This window comes from Tachypleus tridentatus, chromosome 2 (assembly GCF_004210375.1).
Source record: "Tachypleus tridentatus isolate NWPU-2018 chromosome 2, ASM421037v1, whole genome shotgun sequence".
Classification (NCBI taxonomy): domain Eukaryota; kingdom Metazoa; phylum Arthropoda; class Merostomata; order Xiphosura; family Limulidae; genus Tachypleus; species Tachypleus tridentatus.
The window spans coordinates 140918206-140933554 of NC_134826.1; the positions used below are offsets into that span (position 1 = coordinate 140918206).

General features: G+C 33.1%; 1 protein-coding gene across 8 annotated transcripts in view; it reads left to right on the forward strand.

The window, feature by feature from the left end:
• sws (patatin like phospholipase domain containing sws) overlaps positions 1–15349 on the forward strand; it is a 102429-nt gene that overhangs the window by 79496 nt on the left and 7584 nt on the right. For 3 of the 8 annotated variants that reach the window (XM_076491406.1, XM_076491401.1, XM_076491402.1), the window contains exons 28-31: positions 2382–2498; positions 2595–2711; positions 11922–12070; positions 12601–12753. In XM_076491406.1, the coding sequence (XP_076347521.1) occupies positions 2382–2498; positions 2595–2711; positions 11922–12070; positions 12601–12753 (536 nt within the window). Of the gene's footprint in view, positions 1–2381; positions 2499–2594; positions 2712–3224; positions 3333–11921; positions 12071–12600; positions 12754–15349 lie in introns of those variants that run through there. The other 5 variants (XM_076491405.1, XM_076491403.1, XR_013025540.1 and 2 more) reach the window with 4 other exon arrangements.

A 15349-nucleotide genomic window follows, 5' to 3' on the forward strand; every position in this document is an offset into this window, starting at 1 on the left:
TTTTTATAAAAGAAATAAAATACATAATAACATTAAATATTTATCATAATAAAATTGAAGTAAACAAAGCTGAAAACATTACACTAGTTTAATCAGCTGACTAATACATTACCTAATATACTACACAGAATGCATATATGTGAACCACCTCTGTGTCCCAGGTTCTCAGCCTGAAGAGAGATATCAACTCTAGTCCATTGAATGTGAAGTAAAATTCAAATATTATGATTTTCTTTTTGTATTACAGTGCAACCTTAGCATTTTGAAAATTATTTTGTTTGACTGAATCTTTCAAGACCAAAGAAGTTACTGTCAATCAGGGTGCATGTGTAGGACTTAATGGACTGTTGTGCAGACATGCAGCTTAGAGGGAACAAGCTTACTGGTACAACGTGTGTCAGTCAATTTGATATCAGGAATCAATATTTACAGTAACTCAGTATTCGTTAGGAAATTGTAAGTAGAAAAGGGGGCTAGCAAATTAGTTTTTCAAAGTGAAAAAGAAACTAGTTTTTAAGGCAAATTTATTTTTATTAGTATATAAATTGAAGTGTTACGTACCTGTGAAAAAACGGTGAATGCAAATAAAATTGGTTAACATCAAGCTGTTTTATATGATAATTTATTTTCAAATGTAAGGGTGATTCACGCATTTGGGGTTCCTCTTAAATCTATGCACCACAAAACTACATCCCAGTATGTGAAACTGATATAATACAGTCAGCGTCTTTGTCATTATGATCAATCATTGAAGGAAAGGGAACATGCATAAACAAATTTTAATGGTTCTTTGTTTATGTGAAATAACATGAACATTAAATAAAACAATGCATCCATAAAGAAATAATAAAAATGCATTGCATGTAGCAGTAAGACGAACTTTTTAAGATCGTAAATGTGCAACTTGTATAGAGGTGCAATTTATTTAACTACAAAACTAAAACTCAGTTAAGTGTTTGGTATTTACATTAATCACATGTGACTAAATTGGTTCATTTGTTAGTATATTTATTGTTTTGTGTAGAAAGAGTTCAGTTATCACTTGCATAATGTGTTTATTAATATACTAAATAATTAGCCTCAGTAAGTTATGTGTGGACGTATGCAAGTAACTGTTACTAAATGGGTGCCAAAGTGTATATGAAAATGTTAAGTTTTTATGACTTGTCAGGTAGTTTCAACCTTCTCTCTCTCTCTCATAGTTATAGCTAATAACAATAAGTAACATAATAAAGTAGATTAAATTCTATGTTTAAGAACTCTGTGATTCATTTGATATGAAGTTGTATTTTTATATTTTTTTAGACAACTTCATTCTAAACCATTAGTGTACGAGGGCTGTTCAAAAAATATGCAGACTGACGTCATAAAACAAAATGTACTTTATTTAGAAGTTACAGGTCTGGGACCCCTTCAAAGTACTCTCCTCCCCAATGCACACACTTATCCCAACGGTGTTTCCACTTGTTGAAACAGTTCTGGTACGCTTCTTTTGTAATGTCCTCCAGCTCCTTCGTCGCATTTGCCTTAATCTTGGGAATCGTCTCAAATCTTCTTCCTTTCAAGAGTCTTTTGAGTTTGGGGAACAAAAAAAAATTGCATGGAGCAAGGTCAGGTGAGTAGGGGGGGTGGGGAAGAACAGTGATCGAGTATTTGGCGAAAAACTCACAAGTTCTGAGGTGCAAATTTCGCAGCAACGAGGTGCATCTTCAATTTTTCGGTCAAAATCTCGTAACAAGATCCAACTGATATCCCACACTCTTCAGCAATCTCCCTGACAGTCAGACGTCGATTTGCCCGCACCAGGGTGTTGGTTTTGTCTACGTGTGGGTCGTCAGTTGACGTGGAAGGACGTCCAGGACGCTCATCATCTTCAATGGACTGTCGACCATCCTTAAAATGTTCATGCCACTTAAAACATGTTGTACGCTTCATAGCAACATCACCGTAAGCTGTGTTAAGCATAGCAAAGGTTTCAGTCGCAGATTTTCCAAGTTTAACACAAAATTTCACAGCAAGTCGTTGCTCCTTCAGGTCATTCATTCTGAAATCCGTCAAACGAAAAAATCGCACTTCACTTAAAATCGCGTAGCTAATACACAAATGAAGATATCTGCAATCGGGAAATGGCATCATAATCAGCTGATCTGTGCGAACCTAGCGACACCAAGTGGATTCCCCTGGAACCAACTGGAGCCGCGCAATTCAAACAGTCCGCGTATTTTTTTAACAGACCTCGTATCACCTATTCTTTTTGCTAGTAATGTGAGGTTTTTGTTAAAATATTGTATTTTGTGGCTTGAGTGCCAACCAGGTTGTTAGAAAGGTATGGAAAATAATGTAGTTAGCTAGAGGGTTGTTATATTATGTGGTGCTTCCAGGCTCGCTGTGGCGTTATGTCCGTTCCAGCATGTCCTTGTCAGGCTACATGCCTCCTTTATGTGACCCCATAGACGGGCACCTGCTGCTGGATGGAGGGTATGTCAACAATCTTCCAGGTAGGCATTTTTGTTTTTTACACTATCTATCTATCTACAGTTTTCTGCCCCCACTGACCAGAGCTCCCCCTGTCTGTTGGTTGTTTAATCATCTAGGTAGCCTGTGGCGGTATGTGCGGGCCAGCATGACTTATGCTGGACTTTTTCCACCGCTCTGCGACCCCACTGACGGCCACTTGCTTCTCGACGGCTGCTACGTCAACAATTTACCAGGTACACTAACATTAACATATGCTTTTTTTCCCTAGCATGAGCTGATTCAGTCCTGTAGAACTGTATTTATATTTGTCTATTTTGTTGTTATGTTACATGCATGGTTACTGCTTCTATTCAGTTTTATGGAATTATTATTATTTTGCAACAGACATTAAATATTTAGGATTTTGGAAGTTGTTGTTTTTTTCACTTTTGTTTTGCTTTTTGCTTGTATGAAAATGTTTAGTCAAAAGTAATACATTACTTAGATGAGATGAGTTTTAATTAGCTGCTTGTTTTGTTATTTTGAAGAAATGGAAGCTTCCATTCAGTTGTCATTATTATTTTGTAATTAACACTTTGGCTCCCACACAAATCAAAAAAAGTCTTTGTAAAACGACCAGCAGGATCCTGGAAAGTATTGGCAAAATTGGCTCGAGAGCCAGCGTGTTAATAACAAAATAAAAAATGTAATTAAATATATTACTGTTTCTGTTTGATGTGGCTTCTCAACACCTTTTTGTTTATAAGTATTAGTACAGCCCTCTCAGGTATGCTGCAGTTCCTGTGAAATTGTTTTGATGTCCTGTATTTCTTGCATTCAGTCTAAAAAACATCTATAGTTCTTGTACCTTTGTGGTAAGTAATGCAATGCATTTGATGTCAACAAATATTGTCAAATGAAAATGCTGTACATTGTCATATTTTTTTCTATGTTTTCAATGATCCTGTAAGTTCAGTAGTCAGACAAACACAGTTTAATTTTATGAACAGAGAAATGAAGTTGTGTTTCAGTAGGTTTCACAGTTCCTCCAATTTTAAAGTTACTTCCTTTGTAATGCATTATAAACTTCCAAGTGAGTTGAAGAGATTCTGCATTGTAGTTTGTAAAAGCAAGCATACGTTTGACATTACAAATCCAATGTTGGAAACTGAATAAATAAAGACCCATCAAGTCCATACTTGGTCAGAGATACTTGTACAAGTCACGTAGCTTATCTTTAGTTAATATGTTTCATTCCAAACGTCTATATATTATTTCTGCACCAACAAAACCATCTATCTCAATGAAACACCAAATCAACTCATGTTTTGTACCACATATACCAAATGGAAAATATTTAAAATAAAACTGTCTGTTGAACTTACGGCTATATCACTGTACATATCTTATTTGATATCTGTGATCCATATGACAAATTAGACTGTGTTCAGTATGTTGTGTCTCTGTAGTACACATTTTCATTTTTAGTAGTTATGTGTTATGTTAGTTTCTGTATTTGTCAGCTGTTTTAGAAATTGTAATATATTTGAAGAAATAAGTCTGATCATGCTTCTGTGCCATGTAGTGAGTGCTGTATGTGTACTATTGCATTGTTCTTGGAGTTATTACACATGCGTTGTCAAATCAGTATGCTGTATATAGTTTGTATTTTAAGTATTGGTTCAAGCCAGAGATGTATTGCTTACATACTGGTATTACATAGGTTGTGAGTCCATGAAGCATACACATGCACTGTGATATCATTGCTTGTTATTAATGAATATGGTGGTTTTTCAGGAGTGTTTTCTTCCTTGTAACTGATGGTGAACAAATAGTGCCTGGCATTAAAATGGGAATTATCAGTTTGTTTAAGAAAAATAAAATGGATACTGTCACTCTTCACTGAATTGTATATATACACCAGAAAGCAATGTGTGAAGAAGTTGAACAGGTTGACATAATGGGTAATGTTGTAAATATAACAAACATCATAAGTGGCATTAATTTAAAAAACAAAATCCACAGAAATTATCAAATTTGTATCTTTTGTGGAACTGAATGAAAAATTCAGTGATTTATCATTGCATTTGAATATCAGATTGCTAAGTTCAAGGAAGTGTCTTTGGCATTTTTTCTTATCTTATAAAAGAAATCCTGTCTTTCCTCCAGAATGTTCAAATCTGTAACCCACACTAGGACATTAATCAACTGCAAGATAATGACATTCTTTGATCCTTGGCATTCCTGATAGACATGTCTGATCATTTAAATATGCTAAACTTCAGGTTGCAAGCTAGGTAGCAGAATATCTCCCAGCTGGTGTTACATCTTCAAGCTTTTTGAAATAAATGACATTTTTTAGTGTGTTTCAGGAAAAATCATAGTGCTGAATTTTCTTTTTGCCATTGTAATAGGTGTACTTGTGAAGGCCAGTTGTTTGGGTTCAACTTTCCAAAAGTCACAAAAATTCTAGATGAATGAGCACAAAGGCCACCAACTCGAGGAATTTACATGCAAACAAAAAATTGACTTGAAGACTGATAATATAAACAGTATCAAATATTTTATTCTACATCCATATCCAAAACATTTAAATTTTCTTCGACATTGAAAATGCTGAAATTGCCATGGGATACATCTGCATCAAACACATCATATCCTTTGCTTTACTCATGTAATTATTAATTGAATAAACTCTCTATGGGGTCCATTAATACTGAAACTATATGTAACAAATTTTCTGCTTAATTGTTACATGAGATATATTCAAACATAATGTAGTTTAATTTAGTAATCTTACTTGAAATGTTATTTACTATATGTTGATAGACTAGAGAGGGTAGCATTTGGTACTCATGGAGAATTTGCCTGTTGAAGGCTGTAAAATGATCGCAAAACTACCATCATCATCTTGTCGGTGGTATCCAGGAGTTTGAGAACTGGCCTCAAAAGATGCTGAAAAAAACTAATTTTGGGTCTGAAAACATGTTTTGACATAATTTCATCTGTTATTATGATTTATCAAGTAGCATCTTAGCTCTAGTCCACAAGTAGATTCTTCATCAAACTGTCATTTTGCTTCGTCACAGTTCACTTGAACTCAAAATTGGCACTAATTGGATATGGTCAGAAGCTGTTAAATGAACACCTACTTGTAAGTGTTGCTTTATTTCTGCTATGGTCAATTCTGTTTGTATAGATAGAACCACCCCCTGATTTCAGTTTATAAATGTATTTCATTTGAATTGTATATGTTACTTTAATACAAACATTTCCTTATTTGGACAAATATCTTTACAAAATTTCCATTATACACTCTTTAATGCGTAGCAAATTCAATTGTTTTTACTTCTAGAAGCATTTGTAGTTTCAACAAAACGCATCAGATGATTCACTGTGAATTTTTGGTAGATGGCAGCACAGTTCTTTTCAACCTTTAGTTATTTAGAATATTTCTGCTGAGTTCAAAGAAAGATTTTCTGAATGTTGAGGTGTTTAGCAACCTTATGGAAATTACTATTGAAATACAGCCACCATATCTTCAACTGAAATTGTGTTAGCTGCAAGCTGACCATAATCTGTTAAAAAAGACAAATGAGAATCATGATAGTTTCTGTATATTTATTTGTAGAGAGTGTTTCCCAAAACTATGAAACTTTGCACTCAAAACGTATTCATCATTTCGAAACACCTATATTTGTGAAAGCACGTTTTCTTCAATGAAGCAAGCGAAATCTAACACACGGAACGTGATGGATAATGACACTAATGAAAGGAAAGCCTCACCCAAATGATTTCATTAACATATAAAATTAAAACCAAATTATGGGACTGTATTGAATTACATTGATGCTTACATAGTGATGTTACTTAGTTGTAAGGAAGCAGGGTATGGGTCTGTAAGGTACACACATACTTGATATGTGATACTAAAACCCTGTGTTTTATACTAATAGTTTCCAACAGCCTTAAAGTACCATCAGCTTATGATAATTACATAATTCACACTATGCACATCATTAATTTTCATATTTATATTTCAGGTGATTTGTTGATGGAAGAGATTATTATCAACAATTATTTATTTGTTCCTTTAAGTAACTGGTGCAGTATGGAAAATGTTCAGTGGTAAGAATGTTATGCACTAGCTTAAAGGAATAACTGGTTACATACAGCAAATTAGATTTTCAGTAGGTACCCAAGTTTTACTTTGCATCTATCAACAAAGTAATAATTTGTGTTTCTATAACTATTAATGATAGAGTGCAGCATTTTCGATTGAATACAGCCCTCTGTTTTGCTGTAAAATTTTCTTTCAATTCATGGAATTTTTGTGAAAGATGCTCTAGCATCTGACTCATCAATTTTTGGGGACCCTGTTGAGAGGCCTGTAGTTCATGTTTTTGGAATATTTTTTTTCTTCTGAATTTTATTTGAAGAAACAAACACTTCAAATATTAAAAAAAGTAATACATATATTTTTTCATTGTTTTAATGGTACAAAAGTTTTTGTTTTAGCTACTTTGTTCATGTAAACTATCACCGTGAATGCATGTGAAAGAGCTCTTTTATATATATATATATATATATATATATTATATGTACTTGTATATTAGACAAATTACATGTTTTATGATACACATGACTCAAGAGATAATTATAATGTGTATTGCTATAGTTCTACCAAAGCAAACTTGTTAGTCACTTTTGTCAGTTCTTTGTTGTGCAATTATCAATCTGGTGAGCCACGAGACATTAAATGTAAATTATTAGGCTTAACTTTAGGTAAACCATAGACTTTCAAGTGCCTGAAGTTGTTTGTACACATTGACTAGACCTCACAGAAGACATTTGAATATTTCAATAAGGTGGAGAGCCATTGGACCAACAAAACCTGGTAGTTACAACAGGCAGCAGGTTGTTATTATTGGCTATAAAGGTTTAAGGGTGTTGTGGTATGGTTTATTAGGTACATGAATAAAGAAGATCATTGACCACAACACAGATAACTTTTGTTGATTATAGTTCACATTCTAGGGTATTTGCTTCAAGACTGCACAGCTGCATATGGTTGCCATATCTGGTTCAGATCTGTTTGCTTCTGTACAAGATGGCTGGTAAGGTGCATTCTGTCAACTGATAATCCATTGTAGTAGTGTTTACAATCACCAGATACCATTCCCATCAACATTATGAGGAATGCTCTTTGGAGCTGCATTGTTTTCCATCGAGTGAGTCACTGTGCTACCAGTTGAATAAAACTCTTTCATAACAGTGTCCAAAGATACTTCAGAACCTTACCAACACTAAATGTTGTCAGTTTTTTCATACATCATGTGATGAACTTACTCAAGATTAAAGTGAAATATCAGGAACTGCGAAGGTGTAATGCCTTCTCTACCATATGTTGATTTATGAGTATGACCAATCATTAATGGTGGATTATGAAATGCTTGATTTTACTTGAAGCATAACTGAGTGGGTAATTTACATTATTTCATAGCAGTAGTTTTGATTTATTCTAACTACAATGTTATAATTTCAACTCTTAATTGTTTTATGCAGAATATATCTTCCTGTTTAAACAATGAAGGTGTCTAAACATCTTAATCAGCAATACTTTTAACACTTTTTTCTTTCACTTGTTCTGCTTTTAGATTGTGTTTGCATATGTAGAGTAAACAATGATGTAATCTATGTGCATCCAGCATGTTACTAACAGTATGACAGCGAGTATTATTACATTTGGTTTTCTTCTCAGAAGAATAGCTTTATTTTTAACAGTAGAACATTTTCCATGGAGCATGGTTGTTGAAAATTTAAAAGGAGAGCTGATGTCTGTTCATACTGCATGTTTAGATCTTCTGAGTGAATGCTACACAATCAATTTGTTTGCACTCAGTAATACTTTTTGACTATCTTTATCACATTGTGAGAAACGTTTTGTTGAGTTCTTTTCATGAATGAAAAAAAAAAGAATTACAACAGTATTTTTTGTGTCAGTTCAATGCTTATCTCAGTGTAAATAAATAGCATCTTAATTTATCTTTTAATATGTTCAGTAATATGAACTTTTGATATGTTCAGTAATGTGTACATTATCATTAAGTTAATACCAGCATTTCAGTTAACACGTGTTGATCACAATTACTAGTTCAACTGTAGATCTGTTATTAACATAATGATGTATAAGTAATGGGCATAACCTTTTAATGAAACTGTTTCTTGTTAATAGCTATATATGTTCATGTTGGCTGCAGATCTATGTCTCTGTATGATGACCCAAATTTGTAATTATATAAAACATTTAAGTGCTACTTCCTGCTTCAGTGTTTGATGTATATTTAGATTTGATTAAAGTGTTTAACTGCTGAGAAATCGTAATGTGTTAAGAGAATTAATTGTTGCTTAAAAATATTACAGAAAATAGAAATGCAACTGAAACAACTTCTTTAGGTTATGAATTCAGTGAAGCTTGGTAGTTTTGGTCAGGTAGTGGATTTGTAACCCTGTTTCAATAATTATGAATGTAGTAGTGGCTTACATAAAACTTATTAGATACAAATTATTTTAGTAAGGAAGGTTAGTGTAAGTAAATATTAATACATAGTTTGAGAATACCTTCAGTATTGGAAAGGTTTAGCAGTGGAAAAATAGAAAACTTGCAATGAAACTGTTTCTTTCTACCTGTTATATTTGTTTTTTATTTTGTTATCAATTTTTAAAAATAACTTCCTTAATATTTCCATTCCTTTTGATTGTCTTTTTGTGTGTATTTTCCCCCAACTCTGTAAATCAGTATCAGACATGCAGTATTTATTGTCTGGATGACTATTCAACATTGTTGTGGCATCTCAAGAAAATCATTTATTTGACTTTTATACTTTGCATCTATTTTCACTTTGTCTTAGTGGTAAGAAGTTCTACTTTATAGAATAGACTGAACTTACAGTTTATTAAAGTTGATAGTGCATTTGTTTCTATCCTCACAAACAACTTTAACGTGGAAATATAATCTATAGTGAGCATTCATAATGCTTCATAAGAACAGTATTTCAGGTTGTGGGCTTCACTTGGAAGTACTTCATTCAACTCTGATCGGGCTCAATCGGCAGTAACTGGCAATGTTACTTGTAGACGACGTACCTTGACATCTTCCACTGTGCATAAATGTTGGCTTTTCAGATACTGATTAGTAGCCTTCATTTTACAGATGAGGTTGTGCCTCAAAATTGACATAGAATATGGTTTTGCAACCCGTTGCTGTTCAGAAAGGTCTACTGTGTGTGTTTCCAGGGACAATAAAGTCTTCCTCCTTCACAATGTTGTGGCCTTTGATGTAGGTCATGTAACCACCTTTTTCACGAGTGTCCTTCCAAGATGTTCTCTGACCTTAATATGTAACCATGGCAACATTTCAATTTAATATGTTAAGATTTATAATGAAACAAATATGATGCTTCATATTACACTTGCAGTGATGTATCAATGCAGTAGAACATTTTTATAAAGTGTGGTTAACCAACTCTAATGGTTCCTTACACACTTTCTTAAGACAGTGAAAGAAATATTTATATTGAAGTTCATGAATGGATACCTCGACTATCTATCATTCTCATTACTGGCAATTCCTGATTTCAGAACAACCTTTACCACATGTAGTTTTTAAGTTTGATTCCTAAGTGACAGATCAAACTACAAAAGTTACAGGTCATATCAATGGGGAGGGTAACTCACGAGCCTGGATTTATTTCCTTTTCCTTCCTTCACTCTGTTTTTTTACGGCTTCTGCATTTTGTATGGCTGAACATTAAGGTAAGTAAGTTCAGTTGGAAACATTTGGGAAAATCAAAATTAAAACAAAGTTTGAAATGAACTTCATTAGGCTTAGTACCTGTTTTCATTGCAATTAACACTGCAGGAATACTCTGTACTAAACTGCATATTTATTTCTAAGTTTGTGCTTGATAACACTATCAAGAATGTCTTTTTCTGTTAAATTGTTTCAATTAACAGTTGCTATGATATGAAGACCTTTTGAAAAGTTCTAAAAACCTCAAAACTTTTGACTAAACATTTTTAATTTCAGTAAATTTCTCTATTTTCTTCCTTCAACATTTTGAGAGTTTTTTTTCCTTTAATTGAAGACAAGAAATATGAGGCTTAGACAGCATGAAATTACTAAATGAAGCTTGCATTTTTTTCAGTTTTAAAAAGCAAATCATAAATTCCACGCCCATCAACCTGCATTTGCTCAGAGAAAGATAGTTTCAAAATTCGACAAAGAACTTGACATTATGGTCCATCAAGTGAGAAAGGAGAAATATCACCCAATCCATAAAATTAGTTACAAATTTTGTTGAATGTAACAAGTCTTACTTTGCTAATTATGATATTTTAACTGTTAGGTTTCATTTGTACTTTTGGTTTTATGTTACAATTTTCACGCTATATGATTAAATTATGACATCTGAGTTACCAATTTAATATTTTAATTATCTAATTATATAACATTCTTGCATGTTGTTTTAGTTTTTATTTTGAATTTCCATGTTGGTTTTAATTTTCTTTAATCTCTTTTCACCCAATAATGAAAAAAGTTGAGAGTTATTTTAATTTTTTCCCACAATTCTTTCCTTCTTACTAAGTAAATTATTAAACTATTATATATGTAATTTTATATGAAACAAAATAACAAACATTGTTGTATTCGTTCATTGTATACTGATGCAGAATTTTTCCATCTCTGTTTTTACTTACTATGGTACCATATCTTAAAATGCATTCTAATTAAACATAATTTTTGTATGGAAAGATAATTAATGTTAATAAAGTTTAAATTTATGTAACCCTTGAGATAAACTTTTTGATCACAATTGATAATATAATTGTAATTACAACCTTTTTATTAATCAGTTTCCAACCACTATGGCTGTTTATGTTAGAATATCAGTCACATGTGTTGATAATAATAATGCAGTCTCACAGACCTGTGCACATTTTATTGTAAATAAGTTGTACTGAAAAAAAGAATGCACTGGAAACCTGTTTTTGTAAAAAGATTTATGTATAATTAAACAACATAAATATTTGGGTTGTTTTTTTTATCATATTTCCAGTCAGACACACATCACTGGAACTGTTTCATGTGTAAATATACATATGTTTAATTAAAATAATTAATATTTGTTTGTTAGCACAGCTTTCGTTGTATCTTAATTAATGATGAGACCCACATGATGAAAAAGGTTTTTTATAACCTTTTGTTTCTCTTCAAAGTTACTTGTATTTTATATTCTGTTTGATTTGTTTATTTAAAGAGAATTTCAGTCAAGCAGGTGAAGACGAATAGTGTGAGATTAAATATTTTTCAACTTTCATGTTTTTAATTTTTTTGACAAATAATATTTGTGTCTCATTCATTGGCTGAAGTATGACACTTGAGAAACATTTTACTCTATTAGCTGATGTTATGAGAGAGAGAGGAGCCGAGACTATTATTGCAATTGATGTGGGGAGTCAAGACGAACAGGATCTTACGAACTATGGGGACACTTTGAATGGGTGGTGGCTGTTATGGAAACGGTGGAATCCTTGGTCCAGTCCTGTTCGGGTTTGTTTCTAGTTTAGTTGTCTCTTTGATACCATTATTCTCAAAATTGTAGTCCAGTAAATTTAGCAATAAAGAAAGTACTCTTCTGTCTTAGTGAAAATAAAAACCCATAATTTATAAAAGTCATCATTCAGTTGTTGAGAGAGAAGTTTTGTATTTAGATTACAATGTAATTTTCACAGATGCTTTTTTTTTGAGATTTCACCTTTCAAGAACTGAAACAGGAATTTATTTAAAGTAAAGAAATTTGTAAAAGAATTATAGAATGTGCACACGTTTTAGTTTTCATATTGACGTTGAGTTTGTACTTTGTATTGGAGGTACTTAGTGTGTAACATAGAATCCTGTTAGTTCAAGCAAAATGATTAAAGACCTTCTCTGGACTTAAAAGTTTTATGTGCTTAGAGTCATATGTGTATAACACTTTGAGCTCTGTGATATGTATCTTTAATACAAACTGTACAATTTCATCTTATTATAAATGCATTACTGAAAGTTTTGAAGCAACCTATTCCTTTCTGTTTTTTTAGGTTCCAAGTCTTCCAGAAATTCAGTCTCGTCTTGCTTACGTTAGTTGCGTGCGACAGTTGGAGCAAGTAAAACGTAGCGATTACTGTACGTACGTTAGGCCCCCTATCGACAAGTACAAAACATTGCAGTTTGGATGTTTTGATGAGATAATGGCAAGTAGAATTTGAGTTGACAATAGATAATTACTGAAGCTACAATATGAGCTTCCAGTATACAACTATGACTTACAGGTCGATTCTGATTTGTTAAAACACATTTGCCCTGAATGTATTTAGCTGACATGAAATGTGATTATTTTTTATAATTCACAACTTTCACTTGTCTTGCTTAATGTTCTCTATCTCCTTTTTATTATTTAATAATTACCCTTTTGAAATTCACACTTAATTTAAATTTTGTATGCTATTTTCATTACTCACCGACAAAACTTTTTGAACATTAATGTCTGAAAAATTATTTTCCCACTTGTTTGTAATATGTGATGAGAAATGTCATGCTGTTATTTCCTACAGTACTTCAATCAAGAAGTATAAATATCACATACACACTTATCTTTAATCATTTTGACACTGAATAAAAATTTAATATTGACATCAAGGTGCTGAATATGTGTTTCACAATGATGAAAAAACACTGTTCTAGGTATTTTGCAATTATAAAGAAACTACTTAAGATATTATTACAAAATCTTGATATAATCAAGAGAATAGTTTGAACTGATAAAATATTATCTTAAAGTTGATATTCATTGATATGTAGCCCATTGGTACTTACACAGTGCCCTCATTAATCTGTTCTGTTCTTTTGTATCTTTTAACTCACTCCTGCTTGTCTGTAATTACTGTACAAGTTGTACAGTTTGTGGCATGGAACTGCACACATTGATATATTACAATGTTTGCATTTAAAGTCTATTTCTACTTTTCAGATGGGTTGCTACAGGCCACACAGTTTGGCAGCAACAGAATGTCTCTTTATTAGTCTGGCAAGAAGATCACTGCATGATGGTTGGCCTGAACATTCACTGCTTTTTTTGAAATCTGTACATTAAGCTCCTAATGCTTCATCATGAAATTATCTTGGGCACTTTATTCTTTATCAGAAACCTATGTGATTTACTAGGGCTGCATCTTGTATCCTGTGGTAGATGGTGCAATACAATACCATTTTGAGGCTTTGTGAAGAAACACAAAAGTTACAAGTTTTTAGTCCAGCATATCAGTTCCATCTCTTTACTGGTTATGTATCACAACTATTACAGGTTTGTTAATTCCTTTTAGATACCATCTTCACTTCTAACACAAATCTGTTTAAAAATGGTATTATTAGCATGTGCAGTGGACAACAGGTGACCCCATTTTGTATGACAAGCACTAGCAGCATGGTTTTCTTTCCTCATAAACACTTAACTACTATCTTTTTCCAGATGGAAATGATTTGAATGAATCTGTGGTACTTTTCATTGATGTATAAGCTTTGCAATTCCAGATGCCTCGGTGCCAACTTATTCTAGTTCGTCAAATAATTTTGGTGAAGAATAGAAGTGCATTGCTGTGTTAATATTTTTGCAGTATTTCTAAGCAAATAGACTTGGTTACAGAAAACCCATCTTGAGCAGCAAGAGTCCCTTTACTCCAATAAGTGATCAATTTCAAAGCATAACTGAATTTGCTATCTCGTAAGGTATACAGTTTTCTTGCCCAACATGTTTGTTTAGATGGCAGATTTATGGCCCTTGAATTTTTTCCATATTTTCCAGAGATGATCAAATACAGACTAACTATTTTGTAATTTGTCGAGGCTATTGTCCATAAAATGAAAAAAAAAACTTCAGTGAATGTAGTGAAGATGATTCAAAAGATTCCCCAGTAGTGTTTAAGTTCATTCATCTAGTGTAATCTTATTGCATTGTGCGATGTTACATAAGATGTAACATGTTTGTATATATTCACTTGAGTAAATGAGACTTTGATGCAATGTTGACAGGACTGTCATAAAACTGTTTGGCTTACCTGTTTGTCTTTTGAAAAATAAATTGGACAACTTTATTTGATGAAATCATTTGAAAATAATCTACGTGTTAAAAGGTTGTAGTATTAACAAGCACATCACATTGATGGGTATGGTTTGGTAACCAGTCATTTATATATTGATCAAAGTTACCACAACCTATCAACATTCAATTACAGGGTTTTTACACTTGTAGGGGCTGTAATACAACTGTAAATACTTGCTGCTACCAATTCTGCTGCAAGAGATTCATTCCTGGCTGACTTGCTTTTCATCTCATTCCCAGTTCCCTTTCCCATCCTCTATATGTGACATTGGGAGGTGTTTGAGCATGTTTTGGTAGTTGAAGGAGTGGCTGGCTGAATTCTTCTTTGTTGTCTTTTTCATGTTCACAACCCTGAGTATGTGATATGGAGGTCCTTGGTTTCTGGTAGTCACTAGCAGATTTATCTCAGGGATCCCATCGGTATCGGAGTGTTATAGGTACACGTCGTCATTTCGGCGATCCCATCGGTATCGGAGTGTTATAGGTACACGTCGTCATTTCGGCGATCCCATCGGTATCGGAGTGTTATAGGTACACGTCGTCATCTCGGCGATCCCGTCGGTATCAGAGTGTTATAGGTACACGTCATCATCTTGGCGATCCCGTCGTTATTGGAGTGTTATAGGTACACGTCGTCATCTCGTCGATCCCGTCGGTATTGGAGTGTTATAGGTACACGTCGTCATCTCGTC